Source organism: Coloeus monedula (genome assembly GCF_965178545.1).
Source record: "Coloeus monedula genome assembly, chromosome: 24".
Taxonomy (NCBI): domain Eukaryota; kingdom Metazoa; phylum Chordata; class Aves; order Passeriformes; family Corvidae; genus Coloeus; species Coloeus monedula.
This window is the reverse complement of record NC_138804.1, coordinates 4,497,558-4,523,074: the sequence shown is the minus strand read 5'-3', so window position 1 is coordinate 4,523,074 and position 25,517 is coordinate 4,497,558. Positions and strand designations below refer to the sequence as shown.

General features: G+C 42.5%; 1 protein-coding gene across 1 annotated transcript in view; it reads right to left on the bottom strand.

Annotated features, from left to right (window-relative positions):
- Positions 1–2,120: 2,120 nt before the first annotated feature.
- The window catches only part of ZMPSTE24 (zinc metallopeptidase STE24), a 31,059-nt gene continuing 7,662 nt past the window's right edge, over positions 2,121–25,517 (bottom strand). The window contains exons 3-10 of the mRNA XM_082296481.1: positions 24,038–24,124; positions 23,310–23,426; positions 19,901–20,053; positions 15,873–16,014; positions 13,429–13,589; positions 11,936–12,040; positions 4,144–4,287; positions 2,121–3,851 (exon numbers count right to left, since the gene is read on the bottom strand). Of these exons, the coding sequence (XP_082152607.1) occupies positions 3,627–3,851; positions 4,144–4,287; positions 11,936–12,040; positions 13,429–13,589; positions 15,873–16,014; positions 19,901–20,053; positions 23,310–23,426; positions 24,038–24,124 (1,134 nt within the window). The 3' untranslated portion in view covers positions 2,121–3,626. The remainder of the gene's footprint in view (positions 3,852–4,143; positions 4,288–11,935; positions 12,041–13,428; positions 13,590–15,872; positions 16,015–19,900; positions 20,054–23,309; positions 23,427–24,037; positions 24,125–25,517) is intronic.

Genomic DNA, 25,517 nt, shown 5'->3' with positions numbered 1-25,517 from the left:
GCCCCGGCCGCACAAAGGAACCTCCCGGGGGGCTGTGGCCCCAGCTCTGACGTCACATCCGTGCCGCCGCGCGCGCGCACCGAGGCGCTCGTGCCGGCTCTGCCGGGCAGCCCCGGAGGCAGCAGGGGGCGCTGCACCGCGGCGGGCGGGTCCTGAGCGCGCAGCGCTGCCTGGAGCGCGTGGATCGTCCTTGTGCCCGCGCCCGACCCGCGGAGCCGCCACCGGTTCCGACCCCGCGGCCCTCGCTCGCCTCCATCGGACCCTGAGCGAGCACATGCCTCGCACATCGCTCGCGGCCATCACAAACGGACCCCGCACACACAGCTTTCCTACTGATCCCCAGCCTGCACACCTGACCCACGTACACAGCAGCAGGACCTGCTGGAAACTGAGAGCAGTAAGGAGCCCTGTGGCCATAACAGTCCTGAGTGAACAAATGGAGGCCCTTGAAACGCGTTGAAAGGGAGAGGTTTATGCCTATTTCATCACAGAATGGTTTGGATTGGAAGGGACCTTAAAGCTCATCTTAAAGCATGGGCAAGGACACCTTCCACTATCCCAGGTTGCTCCAAGCCTGTCCAACCTGGCCTTGGACACTTTCAGGGATGGGCAGTCACAGCTTCTCTGGGGCAACCTGTGCCCGTTGTTCCTCAGTAAAGAATTTCTTTATAATATCTGATCTAAATCTACCTTCCTTCAGCTTAAAGCCATCCCTCCCTGTCCTGTCACTCCAGGCTCTTGTCGAAAGTCCCTCTCAGCTCTCTTGGAGCCCCTTTAGGCCCTGGAAAGGGCTCTAAGGTCTCCCTGGAGCCTTCCCTTCTCCAGGTGAACACACCCAGCTCTCCAGGCCTGTCTCCAGAGCAGAGGGGCTCCAGCACTTGGAACATCTCTGTGGCCTCCTTTAGACTCATTCCAACAGGCCTATGTCGCTCTTATATTGGGGATGCCAGAGCTGGATGCAGCTCTGCAGATGGGGTCTCATCCTAGTGGAGCAAAGGGATAGAATCCCCTCCCTTGTCCTGCCCATGCTGCTGGGGATCAGCCCAGGGCCCTTGGGTCTCTGGGCTGCCAGCACACATTACCAAGACACATCAAGCTTCATTTTCACAAACGATTCAATTTTAGTCCTGTCACCTTTCAAGGTCTGGGACTTTTCCTCAGCATGTCTTCTTCCCAGGTTTCTACTTAGACCAGCAGAAAAAGCTGGTAAGGTAGGAAATAGGAAGTTGAAGCTCCAGCCTTTGGACAGGACATGACTGATCAATGCCCAGCAGTCCCACAGATGCCTGGGAGGAGCATACTGCCAGAGATGTTCTGCTCTGGGTTCCCTTGTCTTGAGTATCTGAAGAGTATTTGCTAAAGGTAATAGAAAATTATATGCACACTTGCTAATTTTCTTGCCTCTCTCCTTAAAACTGGTCATTAGCAGACCTACTTCGGCTTGAAGCTGGTACTGGCTTATCACATGGCTGTATAGACACTGTAAGAGTATTTAGGTACCTGGGAAGGCAGAAGTTGCACAGGAAGACTTAGGGGTAATTTTGACCGTTCTTAGGGAGACAGGAAGCAACTACAGGCTGTAGAAGGTCTGCAAGATGTAGCTGATGCACTCCAGATGGCCAGTAGTAATGTGGGCAGGTAAAAGGTCAGCAGCACGCTCTGACAAACAACTGCTGTGCTGAGAAGCAACTGGAGCAGAATGGAACCAACTCTGAAACCTTGTTCAGTAGTTATATATGAAATCCAGCTAGAAGAACTGCAGAGATAACTAAACAGTGATAGGGGAGAAAAGGAAGTAACAGGCAATTGCTGTAAGAACACTATCTTCGCCTGTAAGCTAAGTATTTTAAGTATTTCATGCTTCCATAGAAACTAGCATTTCCTTCATCTTCCCACTTTAATCTCCTTTTGTTTGCATTTACCCAAATTTCTGAAATGGCCAGAAAATTCATTTTTGCATACAATTTTTATCTAATGGATGAGACAAATGGTTTTCTCAAAGCACACGTAACATGTTTTCCATAGCTTTACACCAGCCAATGTCTCATTCAAAACTTGACACATTTATCCTTCTGAATTGACAGATTCAAGTTAATGCTTTTATTTTTGAGGGCCTTTTATTAAATACAGTTAACATGACATATATAGGCTCTCCATATTTGTAAAAGTGTCTCCTAAATCCGTATCTATAGTTTAGCTCCATATTTGCTGGGGTGTAAACACAATTAGAATAAGGCGCACAAAGGGCTTTCAAGCAACATCTTGTTTCACCCAAGACATCATTGTGCCCATCATCTTATAAGGCATTTTTCCCTATGATCAGAAAAACAAATGTAAGCTAACAATAAAACATATGAGAGTATTCTGACATGTGAAACAATGACAATTTGCTTCAATGACTTCTCTCTTTGTACAGAGCTGAGCAGAACTTTTTCATTTACTGCAGATAGGAAATCTGATTTTTATATGGAGTATGTGTATTCAGGCTGGTTCAAAACATTTGTATGCACATGCAAACTTATATTTTACTTTTTACTTCAACAAAAGTAAATATAATCCCATTTTTCATCAGAAAGTCTGAGATAATCAATGCCGAAGCCATTTCCACATTTACCCATTTTGTTCTTTAGTAACTGATGTGGGCAAACTGTTTCCTGGGCTTTTCATATGTAAGAATTTTTATATATAAGAACAGTGATGAAGAATACTACTATTTCAGCTGGATTCATATTAATGAAAAACCCTCAATGGAATGGAGGATAAGCCCCCTCAGAATGAAAGCATGGCTCTGATACACTGGCTGAGCAACTGGACATTTCCATATACACAAAAAATCTAGGCAAAGTACAACAGAAATGGAGGAACTGAGATGTGGAAAAAAGGAGAACAAGAGAGAATTAGCAATTTTCTCAAACACGTGGGTCCAGTCCTGATTCCCTGTAACATCCTTCCCGCACCCCCAGCAGCACCATGGGCAATAGGACCCCACTATAATGCTACTAAATACCACCTAGTGCTCATTTTCAAGGAAGACATGGTACATTTCCTCAGCTATAATTCATCCTTCTTCCCATACTTCAGAAAAAGAGGGTTTTATTAAGTAGCATTTTTCATTATGACAGACATGAATGCAGGAGAAAAGCCTGCAGCTGCATTCAGCTTTTTAAAACACACTGGCAAGTACAACTATCATTACACAGGAAATCAAGTCACCCAAAGCCTCTTCACTGTGAAGAGGGTGAGACTGGGAAGGTTCACAGAATGCTGAGAATAGAAAAAGGACCAAAAGCAATGTTCAAGGCATACATAAACTGAAGTAAAAGGTGCTTTGACGTCTATACTTGTTTTCGTCCCTTTAAAAGTCTATACTATGATATGGAAATAAAAGTCAGTGTGTGGGTGCGGGGGAAGGTCTTCACCCAGCACTTTTTCTAAATTAAGTTCCACAGTTTTGTTTTTGTTAAAAATAAGTCATTTATAATTTAATACCTGTTTCAGGATACTCAGATCTGTGGTGCTGTTAACAGTGCACTAATTTGCATTATCCATTTTAAAAAACCTAAAAAGCCGCTCTGAACTTTGCTTCTGAGATGGAAGCACTGTCTCTGAACCAGCAATCATTGCTGTCACTCTTGCTTTGCATCTTTCAAGGCCTGAAGTCTTTCTAAAAGGGGTGGGTGGGAGTAATGCCACATTGAAAAGATCCAGTCAGAAACAGGGAATCCTAAATTATCTTTGTTTAGCTTGATCAAAGCAGAATATAGGTCTTTAGCCTTCCCAAGTTCCTTGGCAAATGCATCTGCTTGAAACTCAAATCGTCGGCTTAATACAGTCAAACAAAATGAGAGAACCTGTGGAGAGAAAGGTATTAAAAATTATTTTAAAATTCAGCTATCTGCAAATCCCTTCAGTGCCAGTAAATACCACCATATCTAGTTTCCCGCATCCCACACATCACTGTGGCTGCAGACTGATCTCACTAAGCTTTATCCAAGCCATACCTCAAACTGGGAGTCCTACCCAACATGCAGCACTAAGCCAGATTATCAAAATGAGGCACCCAATACAGCCCCTAGAAACTTCAAACTTCCCCTGACAAAACAGAATCATTACTTAAATAGGATGATACTTCAGTGTCATTACCTCATTGTAAGGTGAAAAAATGAACTGGAAAATAATCATCAAGCCTATCAGGGTAGGTTGGGTGTCATAGAAACCAAATGCAGCAAAGAGTTCTTTTTGACCAATTAGCACAGCAAACAAGAAGAAGCAAAGGAAGGAATTCATCTAGAGAAAAGAAAAAACATTCTTAATTAAGATAAGTCATTACATAACCTCACATTACAGATTTGCACAGGGATGCCACTGTAAAAAAACAAGTAGATTACTTTTGAACTAATATACAGAGAGGAACAAACAGCTGGTCTTTACCTGCTTCTGAAACGCAACAGTAAAAGAACCACTATTTTCTGTCAGTGGGCAAAAAAAAAGTAATGAAGGGAAATGAAAAAGCAAGAAGAGAAGCAAGGAGGGAGAACAGGGTAGAACCCATTTCCTTGGAATTAAGCATAGGTTCTAAAAAGTTTAAAGCCAAACAAAATGTGTCTGTGCTGTGTTGTACTTCTATTCCTGTAAACAATCTGTGCTTCCATCTAAGCTGTGCAGCACTGTGTACAAGCACCGTGCTTGCCTGGCTTTTCAGAGCCAAGAGGCAGGACCATGCCTTACCAAGTTTTCTAGAGGGGGCGATTAGTACCTTTTCAAGCTAAGTGGTTGGTTGGTCTTTTTAGAGTAATATGGAAGGTGCCAGAATACTGCTTGTTATTGAAACACACAGAACAGAAAAGAAGGATGGCTGTGATAGCAGACAACCAAAAGAAAAAGTGTAAGATTTTGCAGAAGAATTTGTGAAAATTTCTGAAGTTGAGGATAAGGTCTATCACAGCAAAACAGTAATATCTAGAAAATGTATCCAAAGACAAATTACATGAGCTAAGTGGCAAAAACAGTGTACTAGTTACTAGCTAGCAGGGATCAATGCTAATACAAGAAATTGGAAAGTAATTGCCTTAAAGCAAAAAGCAGAAAGGGCCTCACTGAAACATTCAGCTGCACAGGTAAGAAAAAGCCAGTATGGAAGCAGTTTCCTTAACAGGAGCTTAACAGTGATGTTTACAGCCTGAAAAGCTTGTGAATAGCCTTTGAAAAAGAACAGAACAGCATTCCTGGAACAGTGCACACATCTCAAGAAAGACATGATTTACTAAGCAAGTTCACAGATGTCACAAAACTAGGAGGAGCTGTTGACTCCATGGAAGCCAGGGAGGCCCTGCAGAGACCTCAACCAATTAGAGGGCTGGGCAATCACCAGCCATGTGAAGTTCAACAAGGCAAAGTGCCGGATTCTGCACATGGGATGGGGCAACCCTGGATGTACGGACAGAGTGGGGAATGAGATGGAAAGCAGCACCAAGGAAAGGGACCTGGAGGTCCTGGCTGATGGCCAGCTGGATCTGCAGTGCCCTAGCAGCCTGGGAGACATCAGAGACAGCACTGCAGGCTGGGCCAGGAAGGGGATTGTCCTGCTCTGCTCTGGGCTGGGCAGCCTCAGCTTGAATATTGTGAGCAGATTTGGTCACCACAATATAAGAAAGACATTAAACTATTAGAGAGCATCCAAAGGAAGGCAACAAAGATGTTGATGGGCCTTGAGGGGAAGCTGTATGAGGAGCAACTAAGGCCACGTGGTCTGTTCAGCCTGGAGAAGAGGAGAGTAAGGGGAAGACTTCTTGCAGTTACAACTTCCTTGAGAGAGGAAGAGGAGGGGCACACTGATCTCTCCTCTGTGGTGACCAGTGACAGGACCCGAGGGAATGGCCTGAAGTTGTATCAGGGGAGGTTTAGATTAGATAACAGAAAAAGGTTCTTCATCCAGAGAGTGGAAGGGCACTGGAATGAGCTCCCTTGAGAAGTGATCACAGCACTATGCCTGACAGAATTCAGAAAGCATTTAGACAATGCTCTCAGCCACATGGTGTGGCTCTTGGGGATAGTCCTGTGCAGGGCAGGGAGATGGACTTGTGAGATCCCTTCCAAATCAGGATATTCTGTGGTTCTATGATGAAATTACAGAAGGTATGCAGGAGGGCAGCTCAGACAAACAAAACAGAAAAGGCTGAGAACTTGGAGAAAAGAAGCATGAGTGATACCTAGAACAACACAGATCTGTAACAAAGCAATTACGTATTTCTACAGAGATTGCTTCATTGTTCACCCCCATTTGGGCATGCACCAAAATCAGAACAATGAAGTTATTCACCAATGTACAAGGTAAGAGAATAAAATATAAGTAAGTACAAATACCCTCCTATATCAGATTTCCTAATCCTCAGTCACATTTCTTGTCAGCTCTTAAAGGAATGAGGATGACAGATGCTCTCAGACACATGCTGCAAAGCTTTCTCAGAGGTAATAACAAAAACCTATGCAGGCTGGGAGTCAGGATGCATCCAGTCCTAGCCCTAGCACAGGGATGGAAACAGACCATCAGAAAAGGCTGTGAGATTAAATAAGTGTTAAAAAGCAAGATATATGTGTCTCAACTTGCCTTGGTTCCAGCCAGGACAGGATCAATTTTTGCAGTAGCCAGGAAGGGCCATGGCCAGGACATGGAGGTTATTCTGTACCACCTCACGTCATTGCTGGGGGGCAGGGAGGCTCTTCCAAGGAGAAGGGGTTCCTTCCAGTTGAGAAAACTTGGCAATGGGAGCCACCTGTTACTGTCTATTACCAGAGTTGTTTTTTCCCATGTAATTTCTTTCCTCGTACCCTCTGTCATCAGTATTGTTGTTACTGTTCATTTTCTTATCTCACTGCTGTTTCCAGTAAATTGTCCTTATCTCAACCTGTAGTCTTTGCCTTTTGTGCTTCCACTTCTCCTCTCCATTCCACCACAGCAGGGAGGGGAAGGGGAAAAGTGGGGGAGCAAGAGAGTAGTTTTGAAGTCTTGGGGGCACTGAATTGGGGAGCAACATTCCTAAACCACCACAGCCTTATTTAGTGCTTGTGTGGCATGAAGGGTTGACATAAGAACAGATCTACCCAGACCGAGTTGGAAACACATTTGAATTAAAGATTTGCTGTATTAGGTAAGGAGCCACTGATCACAATGTTGCTTGGTCTGTTCATGTGAGTGTGGTCCTAACCCTGTATGTATTCCCCTTAATGCACCATGTGCTCCTCGTGATGATTATTTTTTAGTGAGGGGAGAGGGATCAGCATTGCTCTGTTGATGTACTGTGTGATATCAGTTTATGACATGATACCATCAAGGGCATCAAGAGATTTGGGATGTGTATTCAGTGTTGCTCTCCTACCCTTACCTCAGGTGCTGCTTTTGAGAGGCCATTAATAAGGGTACTGAGCCTGTAGGGCAAGCAGAGGATGATTTTCCCCAGCTTTCCAGCCCCTTTTTTGTCCTTCAGGCCTTTTAAAACACCATTTGAGAATTCTGAAGTCCCCTTGGATGTTAGGAAAAGCATGCTCTGGCTGATAAATCTGCCAGGCGTCTTCAGTACGGTCCACACCATGTTCAAGAGTTGGGACAGAGATTTCTAGGAAGGTTATTCAGAGGTCTGCCCAAAGCATGGACAGTCATGAGTAGCACAGAATATGGGGGAAAATGAGCCAGTTTTGGGGGAAATTCTCTGCTCCAGTGGTTTGGGAGTTCTCCCCTGAACAACTACAGGACCCTGATGAAGTGACAGAACGATTGCAAAGCAAAGCTGCAGCAACTCCTGAGAGGAGCAACTTATTGCAGTATGCTGGGTCCTGGCTACTATTTATCAGACACTGCTCATCACTAGACAGCACCCTCAGAGGGAGGAGGAGGAAAGCAGAGCAACAGCCACTGTGGCCACTCAAACTGCAGCTGAACCGGAAGAACACTCCGTGCCAGTAGCAGTCATCTCTATACAGAAGAAGAAATACAAGACCAAATCAGTTTGCCTAATGAGGGATGAAGAGAAAGCAGGGCCCTCAAAACAGGAAGGAGAGGCAAAGCCAGAGATAATCCCTATACCTGGGTGAGCTGCAAGATACGTAAAAAAGATTTCAGCCACTGGTTGTATGAGCCCCTGGTGGCCCAGCTCCTCCAGTGCTGGAATATCACAGCCCATGATGTGAAACTAGAGGGTAGTGAAGCCCAGCAACTAGGATCCCTGTCCCAGGATGTGGGCATTAACAAGGGGATTGGGAAGAGGACAGAGACTCTCAACCTCTGTAGGCAACTCCTGTCAAGCGTGAGGGAAAGGTACCCCTTCTAGGATGATCTATTAGTGCACCAAGGCAAGTGGAACACCATAGAGAAAGGTTTCCAGTATCTGAGAGCTGTGCTGGAGGTACTCTATAAGGCTTTAAGTAACAAGCAGTCCCCTGTAGATCCAGATGAGGTCCAGTGTACACAATCCACGGGGTGGAAGTTTGTAGGGAGCGTGCCATCGCCGTATGCCAACTCATTGACTTGGATGTCAATGAAAGAAGGAGAACAAAACAGTGCTTCACATGACTACCTGGCTCTGGCAATATGATGATCTTTTTCCTCCCTACCAATCTGCACCTTGGCTGCAGAAAGACTGTCCAAGACTTCAAACAGACTTGAACAACTTGAGCAAGTTAAAGAGGAAATGTCCCATGTCCCACCAGCACGGACCAGAGTCTCTGCTATTGGGAGCAGCTGCCCCCTCTGCTCAAGAGAGAGGGTACACACCACGAGGAAAGCTGTGGTTTTACCTGTGTGACAATGGAGACGACACAAAGTGGGATGGAAAACCCACCTGTGCCCTAGCAGCAAGAGTATGTGAGTTGAGAGGCAGAAGAACCACTGCAGGAAATTCTACAAGGATAAAAGCTGCTCCAGCTTCCAGTGGGAAGCTCCTCAGACAAAACAGAATAGCTGATGTTACCTCCAATCCTCTTGAAGGGACCTCCAGTTCATATTTACAAGAGGTGACCAATGAGTACTATGACCAAGATTAAAAGGGCCCTGGCTCCAGCCAGGTGGAGGAAAGGGACAGTCGGATCTACTGGACTGTCTGGATCCAATGGCCTGGCACATCAGACCCGAAAGAGTACAAGGCTTTAGTTGACACCAGGGCATCTTGATGCCATCAAGATACCTAGGGGCAGAATCTATCTCTCTTTCTGGGGTGACAGGGGGATCCCAACAGCTGACATGTGCCTAACTGGGAATGAATGGCAAAATCCCCCCACTGTGACTGGTTCAGAGATCCTGTTCATCCTGGGCAAAAATGACCTCAGGAGATGGTATTTCCAGGACCCAGAAGGGCGTCATTGGCCTTTCAGGATAACTGCTGTACAGACAGAGGAAATTTGACAGATGAATCCCTTGCCTGATCTCTCACAGGACCCTTCTGCTGTGAGACTGCTGAGCGTCAAAGAACAACAGCTACCAATCACAACCACAACAGTGCATCGTCGATAATACTGCACCAACTGGCACTCCATGCCGCCGTCCATGAGACAATTCATGGAGAGCCAGAGACTTCTCATCAAGACTCGTTCATCCTTCAGTAGCCCCATGTGGCTTGTGCATAAGTCCATCGGAGAGTGGAGACTGACAGTGGACTATCGTGGCCTGAACGAAGTCATGCCACCACTGAGTACTGCTGTGCCGGACATGCTGGAACTTCAGTATGAGCTGGAGTCCAGGGCAGCAGAGTGGTGCCACCATCAAAATTGCTAATGTGCTCTTCTCCACTCCTCTGGCAGCAGAGTGCAGGCCACAGTTTCCTTTCACCTGGAGGGGTGTCCAGTACTGGAACTGCCTGCCCCAAGGGAGGAAACACAGCCGAACTGTTTGCCATGGACTGATCTAGACTGGGAAGGGTTGGATCTGAACTAGCAACATAAGGATGAGTCATTTCTGGCTTGGTGGGCCCAAGATGCCTCAGATCATCAGGAAAGAGATGAAACAAACAGGTAGGCTCGTGATCAAGGAGTGGACTTAACCATGGACACCATCTCCCAGGTTATTTATAGCTGTGAAACATGCTGTGATCAAGCAGGGCCCAAAGGGTAAAGCCTCTGTGGTCTGGGTGTCAATGGTCAAAATATCAATCTGGGGAGGCCTGGCAGATCGATTACATCACACTCCCACAGAGCCTCCAAGGCAAGTGCTATGTGCTGACAATGGCAGGAACAACCCCTGGATGGCTGGAGAAGCACCCTGTGCCTCACGGCACTGCCCAGAACACCAACCTGGGCCTTGAAAAGCAAGTCCTGTGGTGGCATGGCACCCCAGAAAGAATTGAGTCAGACAACGGGACTCATTTCAAAAGCAGCCTCATAGACACCTGGGTCGGAGAGCACAGGATTGAGTGGGTGAATCATATTCCCTATCAGGTACCAGTCTCTGGGAAAATTGAACAGTACAATGGACTGTTAGAAACCACACTGAAAGCAAGGGGTGGTGGGACCTGCAAACATTGGGATCTACATTTAGCGAAGGCCATCTGGTTAGTTAACACCAGAGGCTCCACCAATCGAGCTGGCCTTGCCCAAACAAAACCTCTACATAGTGTAGAAGGAGATAAAGTCCCTGTGATGCATATTAGAAATGTGTTAGGGAAGACAGTTTGCATTAGTTCTGCATCAAGCAAAGGCAAACCCATCTGTGAAACTGTTTTTGCTCAGTGACCTGGATGCACCTGGTGGGTAATGCAAAAGGATGCTATGCAGGGCCAGAAGTTAGACTTGGTGATCCTTGTGCGTCCCTTCCAACTTGGCTTATTCTGTGATTCTGTGAAACATGATGTGTACCTCAAGGGGATTTGATTTTTGGGTGAACAGTCTATAATGTTGAATTATACAATACTGTTTGCTCAATGACACTGCCACTGTGTGCCATAACTACCATGACCAATGAGTATGGAGTACATCGGATACACAAGCTGTGAGTTCCTGACGCAGCTTGCAACCAGCCAACAGCACACCAGCCCTCCTATCCTGGAAGACATCTAGGACCAATAGAACCCACAGCCATGGACTAAATGAACTCAACAGACACCTTGGAGGTACAGTCACCAACTATGGAAATGATAGCTGCACTTGTGTGCACACACATATATCTAAGTATATATACAGTTGGAAGGTGTAGGATCTGGGCATGTCATAGATGATACAGAATAAGGGGGGTCTAATGCCCTGGTTCTGGCCAAGACAGAGTTAATTTTTGCAGTACACATGAGGGGCCATGGCCAGGACAAGGAGGTTATTCTATACCACCTCCCATCATTGCTGGAGACAGGGAGAGGAAAGGCTTTCCCAGGGAGAAGGGGTTTCTACCAGCTGAGAAAACATGGCAGAGGGAGCTGTCCAGTACTGTCTACTGTACAGTTGTTTTTTTCTGTACGAATCCTTTATTTTCTTGCACCCACTGTCATCAGTATTGTTGCTGTTACTGTTTGTTTTCTTATCGCATTGCTGTTCTTATCTCAACCAGTGAGTGATCTTTGCATTTTATGCCTCCAATTCTCCTCTTCAATCTGTGACAGAGAGGAGGGGAAGGGGAAAAATGGGGGAGTGAGAGAGTGGTTTTGGAAGTCTTGGTGGGGGCACTGAATTGGGGAGTACCATTCCTAAACCATGACACAACTTTAGAAGGCTGCTCAGATGAATTAAAACAGCAGTAGACATGCTTTCTGAGATGCTTACTACCAACCAGATGAAGCAAGGGAGGGAACAGAAAGGCCAGTATATGTTCATTGTAGATAGAGCAAAGAAAAAAACCCAAACTTTCTGTCACACAGCGTAAGTAAATCAGGTGAATGTACACTGACAAATCTGGAAGAGGGCATTTGGAAACAGCTATAATTACAGATGTTCCAGGAAAAAAAAACAGTTTATCATAACTTACCTGGCTGATGATTATATTTTTGACAGTATGACCTAGTTTCCAGTGACCCAATTCATGACCGAGTACAGCCAGAACTTCTTCATTTTTACATCCTTGTTTCTTATTCTGAGGGAATAACAAAGCAGAAGTATTATCAGGTATATCTGAACACAACCAAATAAATTTCTTACTCATTTGTTTTTTCCTTGGTCATTTAAGCATCCCTAGATCAGACCATTCCCTTCCAACAGCAGAAACACACATATAATTTCTTGCTGAGCCTTTTTCATGAAGATACTTACAAAAATAGAATCTTTTAAGTTTAAGAAGATTTCTACTATGAGGTGGTGTTTTCTTATTTCTATGTATGCAGACATGCTGATGCAAACCTGAAAGAAGACTGAAGATCTGCCTTCCAAACATTCTCCTACCATCCCTTCTTCTCATCCTGTTTATTTACTCAAGCAAAGCATTACACTGGAAGCAGGTATTCAGAGCTCCAGACTTTCAGAGGAAAATTGAGAGCAAAGCCGTGTTCCTACTTCCTTCAACACTCAACATGTAGCCTTCCTCCCAAGGCGGTACTGTTCCTTTAAAAAGGAACTGTCCTCTTCAAAAAGCCCTATGACATGCCTTAAAGCTATAGTTAGGAAGGACAACTGCACGTTCAAAGATCCATTAGCAAGTCAGAAGCAAACACAAAGGCTGAAGAACCTGTTGAAATGGAACACAGACTCTCACATTATGACTAGATCAGGTGAGCTCAACATCCCCTCCTCTCACCACCCACTCCTGCAGTTTTGACAAACAAAACTCTAGGAACCACTAACATTCTGTCAAGGAACAGAAGCTGGACTGAACAACAGTCTAGACATTGATCCAACCTTAGGCTGCACATGGCCATTTGTTTTTCTCAGAATTATTTCTTCAGGTTTTTCAGAAAATATACCATTAGCTTTAGTCATTTCCATATTCTTCTGAGGCCATAACAGCTGTTTCAGCAGACTCATGATGTGCACCTGCACATCAAAGGAGAGGCCAGTGCCAGGCCACCATCCTGTTCTGGGTATGAGAGGATGCACATGTGCAATCTGTTTGTGTGGTGTGCCTCCTGCACCAAAAACTCTGCATGCAGAAAAAGGCACACAAATGACACACTGAGAATTAAAAGTATTTCCTTCAAAGGGAAGCTTTGATGTGGCAGTCCCAGGAGAAGAAGATGAGCTAAAACCCTGAACAGGTCCCTTATTCAAACAATTATAAGGAAGGTCTAGTTTTCACATGCAGGGAACTAATGTTTTGCTAAAGCCCCTGCAGATTTTTACAGTCTCTGGTGCTATCTGCACAACTCAGCCCCAGAAATTCCAATTAGCAAACCAGGCATACTTTGGTGTTGAAATCCTTAGGGTTTGGGTTTTATCAACTTACTCAGGACCTTTAAAATACATTAGAAAACACAAGGGAATATCTCACCAAAAAGTTAATATAAATAACACAATGAAAAACAAACTCACTTTGGTTTTAGACTTTGTTTCTTCATTCTCACCATCTTCTCCTTCTGCTGGTTCTTTGTTCAAAGCAGAATAGTCTTCCAGGAGTGTGTCAAAGAGTACTATCCGCTTATTCTTGAAGAATCCATAGAAATAAGCATTGCTGTGGGAAGAACGCTTAGAACCTGATGGGGAAAATTCAAACACCATGATCTGAATAATCCCATGCACTGAAGCCTGTAAGGTATGGCAAAGACCAGATTCTTCCAGAGGAATTCTCAAAGTCCCCAAATGAACAGCAGACAAACTCAAGCACATCTGTTTGCAAGCTGAAGCATATTCTAAGATCTAATGATGACTCCAATAGAGAAATGTTGCATGTAATCACTAAAAGCATAAGAGCAGTCTTGAACACCTAATGTCCAAGAAGAAAAGCAAATTCTATTGCAATTTCAGATTTAGAGTGGAAAGAGCATTCTGCATTGACACTGCTGCAGGCAAAGAACCTGTGCCAAATTATGCAGAATTCTTTGAAATGTGCCAGCAAAGATGAATGTAAACAGATAAATATGAAGACTTTAGAAACAGATAAGGAGAAGAGATGGACTACAGATAACACAGTCCTGCAATACTATTTTGTTTGCAATAGGCCATTTTTTACAGCTACCTTTATCGAGATCTGGTCAGTCATGGACTGTTTCTACCGTCAATACACCTAGAGCCAAGAAACTTATCTCTTTCCATGGGATGTGGACAGTTTCAGTTGATTTAAAAGCTTATTTTTCCTTATAGACAGAAGTTGTAGCAACATCACGACTGAAGGATGTCTCCATGAGAGCAGATATGGATTCCCCTGAGTTTTTTGCAGCAAAGGATAAGTTGGAAGGCATTTGCCTTAAAACACTTAGTATAAATGAATGAACTGCGTAAACCCCTTAGGGCACAAATATCCATTGATTGATTTGAAGCCAACCTGTAGATGGTCTTTGTGACCTTCAGCACCAAACCACGACAGATTAACAGAGGAAGGGACTGGTCAGAGTGTGACGCCTCAGCACCTGGTCCCTGCCCAGTGAAGAAATCTGAATGCCTACAGAATAGCAAGGTTTCCTTTCTGTATGTAACAAAAATCTTCATCCTTCACTAAACATTGGTAGAGAAGGAACCATTGTAATCTGCCTCTTACAGAATGAACCCTGAAAGTAAAGGACTTAGTTGCACATTTTACCAAGAATTCAGTTCTGGAGCAGGAAGGGCCAAGACAGAGTGCAGAAAAACACCAGTAAAAAGATGTTCCCACATTCAGTCCCCCATGTCAAAAGGGAATGGTGCTGGCTCAACACTCTTAAGAATGCTACAGAAAAAAGGGGGGGAGTGGGACAGTACTTGGAGCTTTAGCAGCCTCCACTGCAGCTCCCTGCACTTAAGCAGACATGCTGCAGAAGCCAACACAGGGGCTGCAGTACCAACAACTGGTTCATGGCACTTTTACCATTGTTAAAAGCTGGGATACTGACAGCAATACATTTGGGAAAACCGTACCTGTTTAGCAAACCCCTGCACTGACTCTCAAGCTTGAAAAGCTTTAGCTGAGCTTGAAAAGAGAAGCATTTCATGTGCCCCAAGTGTATCAGTGGTTCTGAGCAGCACTGAGGCAGAACACTGGCAGGACTTGACCAGTACAAAGTTTTGAGTCACAGCTTCTAGGCTAGATAAAGCCTTCACCACCCTCTCCAACAGCAAACTTCTATCATTTTAGGTCTTTATGCCATCTCATACTGCTTTCACAACGTCAATAAAAAACACCTCTGAGCCTCACAGTTGGGACACAAAACCAAAACAAAATTTGGGAAAGCCCCTGAAATCAAATTCAGACAGAAGCAAAATAAGTAACAGTGGAAATGTCAAACAGTAAAGTACTCCATGAACATGGAATTGAAGTGACATGGCAGCTGGCATGCTCCATGTTATATTCCATGACCTGAGAAATTCAGTATTAGAAAGTGAAAAGAATTTGTCTAAAGTAGGTGTGAGACCATCCAGCTACAGCATAAGAAACCATCCCCGTGAAATAGGTATTTTTAATTTTCAAGACTTTTTCAACTGTTTTACCAAGGACTTTGAGACAATTAAGGCTAAACTGAAATTCGAAAAATTAAAAAGCCATTTCCTTTGTTTCACAGTTCTAAAATTGTAATCTTGACTACTTCTGTGCTCCCTGACTTGACCAACCTGCGTATTTCCATTCCACAGACCCAGGACAATGCTTCCAACCAGAGGCTGAGTTCAGGCTGTGCACTGAGCTTCAGGAAAAAGACCAGGAAAATGCTACAGACATTGGCAAGTATTGCAGTATCTGAGCAATGCAAGCAACTACCCTACTACGGCATCCACAATCAATGCTAAAACCCCACATATTTAAAATTACAAAGCCTTTTTATTTAAAAAAAACCAAAACAAAACCTCACCTTCAACAACATACACCTTAGTCAATGGGAAGTCAATGCTCTTTGCCATTGTTTCAATTTGTTGCTTGAGCTCTCCCTCCGGAAGTGGAATGAATTTATCAAACAAAGGTGCAATATAGTCTGCATAGATTGTAACAAGCACCTGCAAACACATGTGGATATTAAGAACAGGCCATGCAAACGTGTTTAGTACTAAAGGTGGAGCAAAAAGTTCAAAAAGAGGGCATAATTTCAGAAAAAACACTTGATAAAGCAGAGTCCTGTATGAAGTGGGATCTATGGCCAGGCTCTCTATGGGCTGCTTTGTCTGGTGGCCAGTCCACAGTTCAGCAACAGGATGGGGCAGGTGCCGGTGCACAAACCACCTACACGCTTCAGCAAAACTGGTGTGAACAGCACAGAAGACAAGGCCTCTGGGTAGCTGGGAGCAGGGAGCTCATCAGTGACAGGCTGTCACTTCCACGTACTTCACCAATCCTGGAAAGCTCTGAAGTGTTTCATACTCAGCTGCAGAGATGAAGGAACCAGGAGATAGAAGAAGTGGGACTAATTCCTGCTAACTTGCAAAGCAACTGTCTAAGGAGAGGCAAGAAATTTCATGTCCCCTGTCTTCTTTCCATTTCCCAGCTGTTGGCAGGGCCAAGGCAGTTGATGCCTCTGGTTCCACAATGACTAACAGCCTTGACCCAAAAACATCACTGCAGTGCACCTGCATCTCTTTAAACTGGCATCAGCTGCGGCGCAGTTGAGAAAGCCAGAACTAGAATAATGTGATGGAAAGGACAGCTCAACTTCCTTTCCTCATACTCTGGATCTTCACAAAATTATTTTTATTTATTTATTTTAAAAGTTTAAATTCTGCTTAGTGAAAAAGGAACAGGACATGAGAGGCAAATGGACATCAACATTAACTTCAAAATTATCTTGATATGTTTTATTTCACTGAAAACACGTACCTGGTCTTTTGACAGTGCGTGCACCGTTGAAAAAGTCCAATGAAATAGAAAATCAGAAAAACTAACTTTTGTGAAGTCACAGCAAGTGAGGGCATCAATATGAAACACCACTAAAATAAGTTATTTTTGTTGCTGTCATTTTAGAGGCTTAAACCTCTGCAGATATTTTGCAGAAGGTGTAGGAGGGTATTTCATAGAATAGAAACCAGCTTTTCATTCCAGACTAGTGTTTCAGACCGTATAGCATGTGGGGACTAATTATAAGGTTTTATCTCAGATCTTTCTGTAATGCCTTGGTATCAGCAGGCATAACAGACTAGTAGGAAGATGCAACTCTAACTCTGATTACAGAGTTATGGAACTGGAATTTTTCCCTAAACCAGACTCTAAAGGGTAAATCTAATACCCCTTTGGATGATTTTGCATGTCAGAGGCTGTTCAAACACATAAAGGCCTGAAACCCTATAAAGTTGCAGTTGCAACACTATGAAGTTGAGGCGGCACACACCAATTGTCTAGGCATGCACTTAACCCTCAGGGGTGGAGGGGCCCAGAGGAAAAGAATAAGCCAAGAATGCTAAGTATTCTTTCAGTACAGAAGTTTGCAGCTCTGTCAAGATGTTTTATTTTCTACCTTTTGTTGTGTAAAAGATAGACAAAACCTGTTATATCAGGTTCTAAAGTATATCTGTAGCACCTCAGGACAAAATCTATGTGGACAGCTAAACGGGAAGCTGCAGGCAGAGCAAAAATAAAGTACTAGTTTGTAATAGGAAAGTGAGAGAGAGAAACGTGGCTTCAGCTGCATATGTTCTGGTTCTCACCTTGAAATTTAGTGCTTGGTACTACTCACCTACATCTTTCTACTCAACCTGCTTGTTAAAGACTACAAAAGGGGCATTCAGAAAGTTTCTCATATGAGATCATGCAATATTTTTTATAATCTATATTTTAAGAAAAGATAGCAAGAATAAATACAGTCAATGACTGGTATAAAGGAAGATAAATAAAAAATCTTTTCACTTTCAGTGTACAAATGAGGACAGGCCATTTCAGAAAATCCTGTATCTTTCATCACTTATTTTAAAATTCCAACTTAATCCTTCAATGAAAAAAAAAGTTTTTAAAGCTTTTAAGATGAAACACTTAACATATGAACTGGATATCACATAAAGAACTAATATCCAATTTTGCAAATAATAAGGCTACACTGGAAAAGTTGTAAGTATGAACTGTTTCACACAGATTGAGAGAGAAATAGCTCAAATGATGAGTTAGGATTTAAGAGTGTGCTGCTGATCAAAGCTTGCAAGAAAAAAAACAGCTCTTTAAGAACTGTTGTCTGAACAAATCTTTCTGTTATAGTAATTTCAATACATGTGACCTGGCATTTTTGACACCTAACACTGTGATTTTTCAAAATGCATTCAAAAACAAACAAACAAAAAACCAAAAACAAACAAAAACAAAAAAAACCCCAAACAAACAAACAAAAAAAAGGGAATATGTTAGAGCATAAGGACACCCGGACTAGAAAAAGCAGGAGCCAGCATAACAAAACAACAGAAACATTGTATAATTAAGCCAACAAACAAAAGCTTGAAATAATTCAAAGTAGCAGTCTTAAACTGAATTTACCACCTAAGAGGGGCACTTCTGCTACTGCACTGTTGTCATCAAGCTCCTTAGAAACACATACTGGTGGACTGCACTGTGCCAGAGTTAGTGGCCAGATAGAAATCTACTAACCCACACACATTTTTCTTCAGTTACATGTTAAGCATCAGTGAAGCAAAAATGCTAGTAAGCAACAAATACAATTCAGATAATGAGATCTGTATCCCATAAAATCACATTATGAAAAAGCTTGCAGTCATGACTTAAAATGAGCCACAATTCCTTCCACGTTGTCATATCTGAGAAAATCAATGCAGCTATCAGATTATGCAAGTGGAAAATCAGATTTTCCTGTGTTAATTGCAGTGGCCTCCCACACAGCATTATCATCACATTTTTGTACAGATGTAGCCAGCCGGTGCCTCTGCTTTAGAGAGAAACCTGACAAATCAAAAGTCCAAGAAAGCTATAGAGGTGATCTGAATCTAGAAGCAGGGAGAAGATAAAGATAAAAAGCAACACTTACTTAAGTCATGAATGAGAAACTTCAGACAGAAAACTATCACGACTTCCTATACAAATATTCCTTAAAATTTTCTTGATAGTGCACTCCAACCCAGAAGTCTGAACTTCAGCTGAGAATTAGGGATTGACTGACCCATATTTACTTTTGGGCTAACATGGCAGGTTTTATTACATCACTGTAACATAGCCATTTATTCTTTTACTTGTTAAAGTGTTTTTTTAATCTAAAAATGAATGACTATATACAATGGTACTTGTGTAATTTCTGCCTTGGGTGAGCACTGGTTTGTATATTGAGGAAAAAGGCAGTAGAGCACTATGCTGAAAGAGACAAAAAATACAGCCCTCAGAGTAACAATAGAAAGTATCACATACTTATGATATAGATAAAACGTTATTTTACATAAACCCTAAAAACATCAGCTACAATTCAGTGTATGAAAGCAGCTATATAAGCAGAACAATGAAACATTGCTACTTCTCTTAATACCAAGCAATGCACTGAGACCTGTGCAGTAACCTACAAGAAATGCCCAGTGGAAACACCACTGATGAAAGCACAATCTGCTTTGCCAATCTGCTGGCACTTGCCCTTGTGCCCTTTCTGTATTTAAGAGAAAGGAAAACCTATTACCGCATACTGCTGTATTTCCAGTACTTATTCTAAAGCTTTTTCAGTGCTTATCTTTCAATTGATGAAGACACTCCAGTATTAAATAGATTAAATATATATGACATTAACGTGGACAACTAATATGAGCTATTATTCCTAAACAAGTACATTGAGAGCAAGACACCCTGTTGAAGTTTGTAGATATTAAAATTCACAAGAGATTTAGATTTTTCTTCTTTTCCTTTCAGCTGGGTTCAGCATGCTGAGCCATGCCAGTAAGCTGGAATCTGGAAGAAACCCAAACATCTCGTACTCACCAAGGAAACAACTAATGTGAAGAGCCAGGCATAGATAAAGAAGTAGTCTCCCCCTATTTTAATAATGTAAAGCAGAAGGGATGTCACTGGCAACAGAATACACTGAGTCACAACAAACTTCTTGATAGCATCCTTAAAAAAAAATCCCAGCGTCTGCAAAGAAAGGATAAATTGTATCAGTAATATGTCAATGTAAATACTAACATGCCATTCTGGTTAGTGAACTGATCCCTTCAGTTAAGACAAATGGCAAAACAGCAATGCCAGTGTCATAAGAAAATCAGAGTCAGTCAAAAAGGAGCTTTTCTAGCAGCTCCATACAACCACACGGACTCAAGCCCATGCAGATACACTCTTCCTTAGTAAGGCCTGACCCAAAGCATTCTTTTGCGTTGCACATTCATTAAAGGAGGAAGACAAAATATAAGCTTATCTGTCCCTTACTTCCTTTACCAATCTATATCCCACACATTATGGATTCTTAGAAAATAAGAAACTCTCAAAGAAGCACTGCTACTGAAAATGTTTTCTCTTTCATTGAACAGCTGCCCCAGTTCGTCTTAACTTTCAGTTACCACTAAGCTAATTGTCCTAACTGGAAATATATAGAAATCCTATTACAGATTTTCAGCAATACATTGGGCATTTTACTCCAAGCTTCCACTGACATGCAGTTACTACCAAATAGCTATCTCAGGCTTTAAAAGTATCATAACTTTAACAGAAGCAATAGAAATTTCAAAGACCTCTATCTGAATGAATCTGATCTAGTGACTCTGCAACACAATTAAGACACCCATCAAGCTCTAAAGGATTAGTATGTAAAGATCTTTCAAACAAGGCTGTACTGAAAAGCTCTGAAAGAAAAACAGGTCAACTACAATCCGTTTAGCTCGTATTTTCATTTTAAATCTCTCTTTACTTCCAGCTCCACAATCTAGGAGGAGTAGAGCTAGCAAATTGCATGGTGTCTTTCATCTTTGGTGAGTCTCTTGCTTCCTAAGGCAAATGTGACTTTGAGAAAAATCCTCATTTTCAGGAAGCCACTCCTACAGAAGGAAGAGTCTATTTGAAGATCAGCTAAGAATCATTGCTAGGAATTCCAAAGTCTGGGCCAGTACCAGGTGTGAATTTGGCTTATTCACTAAGGGGCCCAGACCATCAGTCTGAAATGGAAGGTGGAGATATGACTGTTTGTAAGACATCCGGTACCTAAGACATGGACTCAGCCTTTAGCTCTCAGCATGATGACCACTGCCAGGAAAAAACCCTTGTAAAAGACCATGAGGTAGCTCAGTCAAGCATTTAATTTCTATGGGTGTCAGTAGCACGTCTTCATTTGCTTGTTTGATTAGGCACTGACAACAGTGAAGCATGCAGAGAGCACAGCTCTTGGGAGTAAATGTTCCGATACACCCAGAATACTGCTTACCTTGCCTAAAGCAACAATGAAACCACATGGATTCTGCAAGCTCTCAAGGCACTTTTAAAGAAGCCCAAGCTATTAAGTGCAGTATTTGACACTTTCCTTCTGCAGAAAGGCAGGGCCGATTAAGTCAGGTTCTCCATCCATCAGCTACTGTGCCGATTGGCTCTAATTCTACAGTCTTTGGACTTCTGTGTGCTGGACATGAAGGGCTTGCAGATTCCGCACCAATACAGAACTCACTCCTCACTAAGGTAGGAGAAGCAATCAAGGTGTAGGCCTGATGTAACTACTAAGGACTGATATGAGAGACAAGAGCGAGAGATGGCATTTGATGTGTGTTTAAGGATTCAGAATGTCAAAAGAATGGCTAGGCTAGGCCAGAGCATAAGCACATTGCAAGAATTAGGACTCTGCCAGCCTTTACAATTTTTGAGGACTGCAGAACAGAAGTGATAGCCAGAGAACAACCAAAATACTTTAAACATATTGCCTGTGGAGAAAAGACTGATTGACTCATGCTCTGGAAACACAGGAACATTCCTTCCTTCCTTGCTAGGAGCAGGACGCTAGCCTGGCAGCGTGCTCACTGTTAAGTCTGCAGAAGGGATTAGGATCCCCAGGACTGTATCTCAGAACCACCTGGGACATGAATGGCCATGGGCACCCTCAATCTGACAGTGAGGATCTCCTCGCTTGTGAGAAAAAAGTGACACACAGGTTTTTAGAATCACGAGGTTTTTACACAAGACTAGAGAGCTAAATGGAGTTCTGAGTTGGTCACAAGCTCAAGGTTTATGACTAATTAGGACAATCTTCAGATTTCCTTCTCAAGGCCTGGAGCAGGAGCTGCTATTGACACAGTATTGAAATATCAGAGGTGGGGGAACACACAGATTTAACAGCAAAACTGTGCAGTGAGAATTTTCATAGTTGGTCTTTCCTGGAAGGAAAACAGTATGCCATTAAATAAATTGATGTGAATCAAAATAATACCAGATGTGTCAGGATCTACACATTTCTGTTTTAAAGGGTGCAAACTAGATCATTGCACTTAAAGCCCTTTTTATTACTTACTTCCTTTCTTGTTTATAAAAAGGAATAAGAAGCATCAATGTATCAATTTACTAGGAACATAAGGAGTTTAGAAACAAACTGATTTCACTTCTTTAGTCTTCCCACCTCCATAGAGACTGGAAGATGAAATTGGCAAATAGAATCTCTACCGATATTAAAATGAACCACATTTGCTACCCATCTAAATTTCATTCTACTGCAAAAAAACCAAACAAACAAACCAGCCAAACAACAACTTCCTAGTTGACTTGGAACAGAAAGTACTGTAGACAACACCAGCTGGCTCCAAAAGCAGAGAACAAATCTTATGCTCTGGCATGAAATGGCTAATGATGGGCCCCAGATTGAGGTTCTTCTCTCAGAAAGAATATCTCATCTCATGAGAAACTGATGCTGACACAGGTGAAACCAAGTTGGTAAAAGCAATTAAGAAAACCAGGGCTGATATTATATGGGTACCCAACACAGGTACAAATGAAGAGCTGAATTCTCCAATCTAGTAAAGAGTGATTTAAGAAATCAGTAAGTGAAACAAAATGAGAAGGAAAGTAATTTCTTGGTTTCCTTTCACCTGGGCATTGATCATAAATCAGGAGTGCCCCTATCAAGCAAATGATCCAAACTTCTCAGGAAAGGCAGATGGAGGGTTCATCCAAAAATGAACAGCTGAGGCATGAAACATTCTTTGTCCCACCCCTAGAACACATATCTCTATGCTCAGAGGCATGGGCTCACACAGCCTGCTGCTGCATGGGCACTCCTGCAACAGCCACTGATAAAACTGATTCTTATGCAGTGTGAGTAGAAATGTCCCAAAAACTAATGATCTTTGGCACAGATATGGACAGACCAGTCTGCCTAACCAATCTGAACCCATCAGGTCAGCACAAGTGCTCTCTGCAATACCTGTTGATTGAAGCCATGTTTCTCTTCTATGACAAATGTATTATACAAACTCCATGGGAGACCAGTCACTGCACTGAAGAGTGTTGCAAGCAGTAGAAATACCAATGACTGAACAATCTAAAAAACAAAACAAAACAAAACCACCTGATATTTACTGACCCATACTAACAAATATTCTGGATGTTAAAAATGGCTTTTAGGTCAGTGACTTAACTGAAACCAGTTAGAAGATGATGCTAGATAAATTCACAGAATTAACTTTTTCATGATGATTGGATTATTGCTCACTATAATAGCTTACTAAGGATTTGGAACGCAAATTTGGATACATGCTTCATCCACGGCACAAAGGCAACATAAGCAGTAGCCTCAAACTTCTTACCCTTTTAGTGTGCAGGTAGATCAATTCTAGTACCAGTAAAAAGAAAACACCCAAATAAAGAACTCCCAAAAACCCAGCCCACCACCTCATTTGATTCAAGCAGATACCAGACTTTGCTTTTAACATACAAGGCTGTTTTAATTAGTAAGCTAATTTAAAAGCAAGCTAATTTACTGTTACCTGTTCTCAGAATCACACAGTCATTGTGGGCACCAGAAAATATCTGTTCTTTTTACTACATTATAGGTTAGCTACATCTCACTTTTAACTAAACACCAACTTAAAAATTAAAATTATTATTGCAGTAGGGACCAAATACTTTCACAGAAGTTTAAGGCCTACTTACCTCATATTCTGGTCCAAACCCAGCACGACCAGAGATCTGACCAGACAGTTTCCAGAGAAAAGGAATTCCTCCACAGAGGAGAATCATCTTGAAAACAAAACCACATACCACAGAGGCAGTATGAAACACACTGTCATCTTAGTCTACTAAAATTTCAGCATGGTAAGAACCTTTAAGGGTGAATAAGACAAGTTTTATAATTAGCTTTTTGCTACCCCTCTGATCTTAACAGTGATAAAACAAGCCTGGAATATCTGGCAATAGTTAATTTTTACTTTACAGAAGTAGAGAGAAGGTAATTTCTTTTTTTCCTGTGAAATACTAGCATATTTCCAAGCCTACTTTCTGTAGACTTTGCTGCTATATTGGCTCAGACATAAGGTATATTTTCAGAAGATCTATGTATACATATATCCATATACATACATATATCCATACTGCAGCCTCTCGTCTTGAAGAGGAGCCACCCTCCTCTCCCAGAGCAGAGGTTCACCTGTGTTCCCTGCCCAGAGAAAAGCCCCAATTTCATTTTCACTACTGGAGCCGTTATAGCCATTTTGAAGAAAGTTTCATGGTCTCCTCCTTGTGCCTGCTCCCAATGTCTCCTGACATACTGGCTGCCAAGGAACAGGGAGTGAACATTTGGGATACACCACCATCAAAGAAACGCCCAAGCTAGAGCTACTGAAGCAAGAGCTCACTGCAGCTCACGGCCAGGCCTGGCAGCATTTCTTATCAGCTCAACTTGTAAATATTTCATGTTTGCCTTCTTAGCAAGTGATGCATCCACTATATATATATAAATCACTTTTCAAGTAAGCAGCCTTCCAATACTGATAATGCCAGGGGGTTATTTATTTATTTTGAAAAGGCTTACTCTTACAGCCTAATTGTTAGAGTGCATTTTCAGTGTCAGCAGGAGATGGAAAGGATCAAAGCAAGTGTGGTGGTTTTAAAAGCTCAGCATAGAAATTAAAGCCATTTAAACTGTACCCTTTCAATAGTGGAGGGGAATAAGAAAAAAACCCAACTAAGAGTGATTATACATAAGAGTCACAATTTACTAAAGAAAACAGCAGTAAACACAACGCTAAAAAAAAAAAAAACAACCTGTACAAAAGAGAGAACTGGTTTAACCAGCAAAGACAAGATATTGCCCGGTCCCCCCTAGGGCAAAAACAAGATGGCAGAGGACCTCGGTGCTAGACCTTTTGGGTTGAGAAAACAAAGAACAATGTGAATAAACACAACAGTATCAATAAAAGAGGGCACAAAAGAGAGTGTTCCACCCACAACGGTATTTACCACCAAACAAACAAAATTGCTTCCTGAAGACAGAACGTTGTTTCCACACAAAAGCAAAACGGTGGCTGTCCAGTACACTGCCTGCCACGCTGCACCCAGGAGAACAAAGGCAGCACACCGGAGAGGATCTTGCCGCTCAACAACCTCCCCCCAGCCTGGAAACAACGGAAAATGA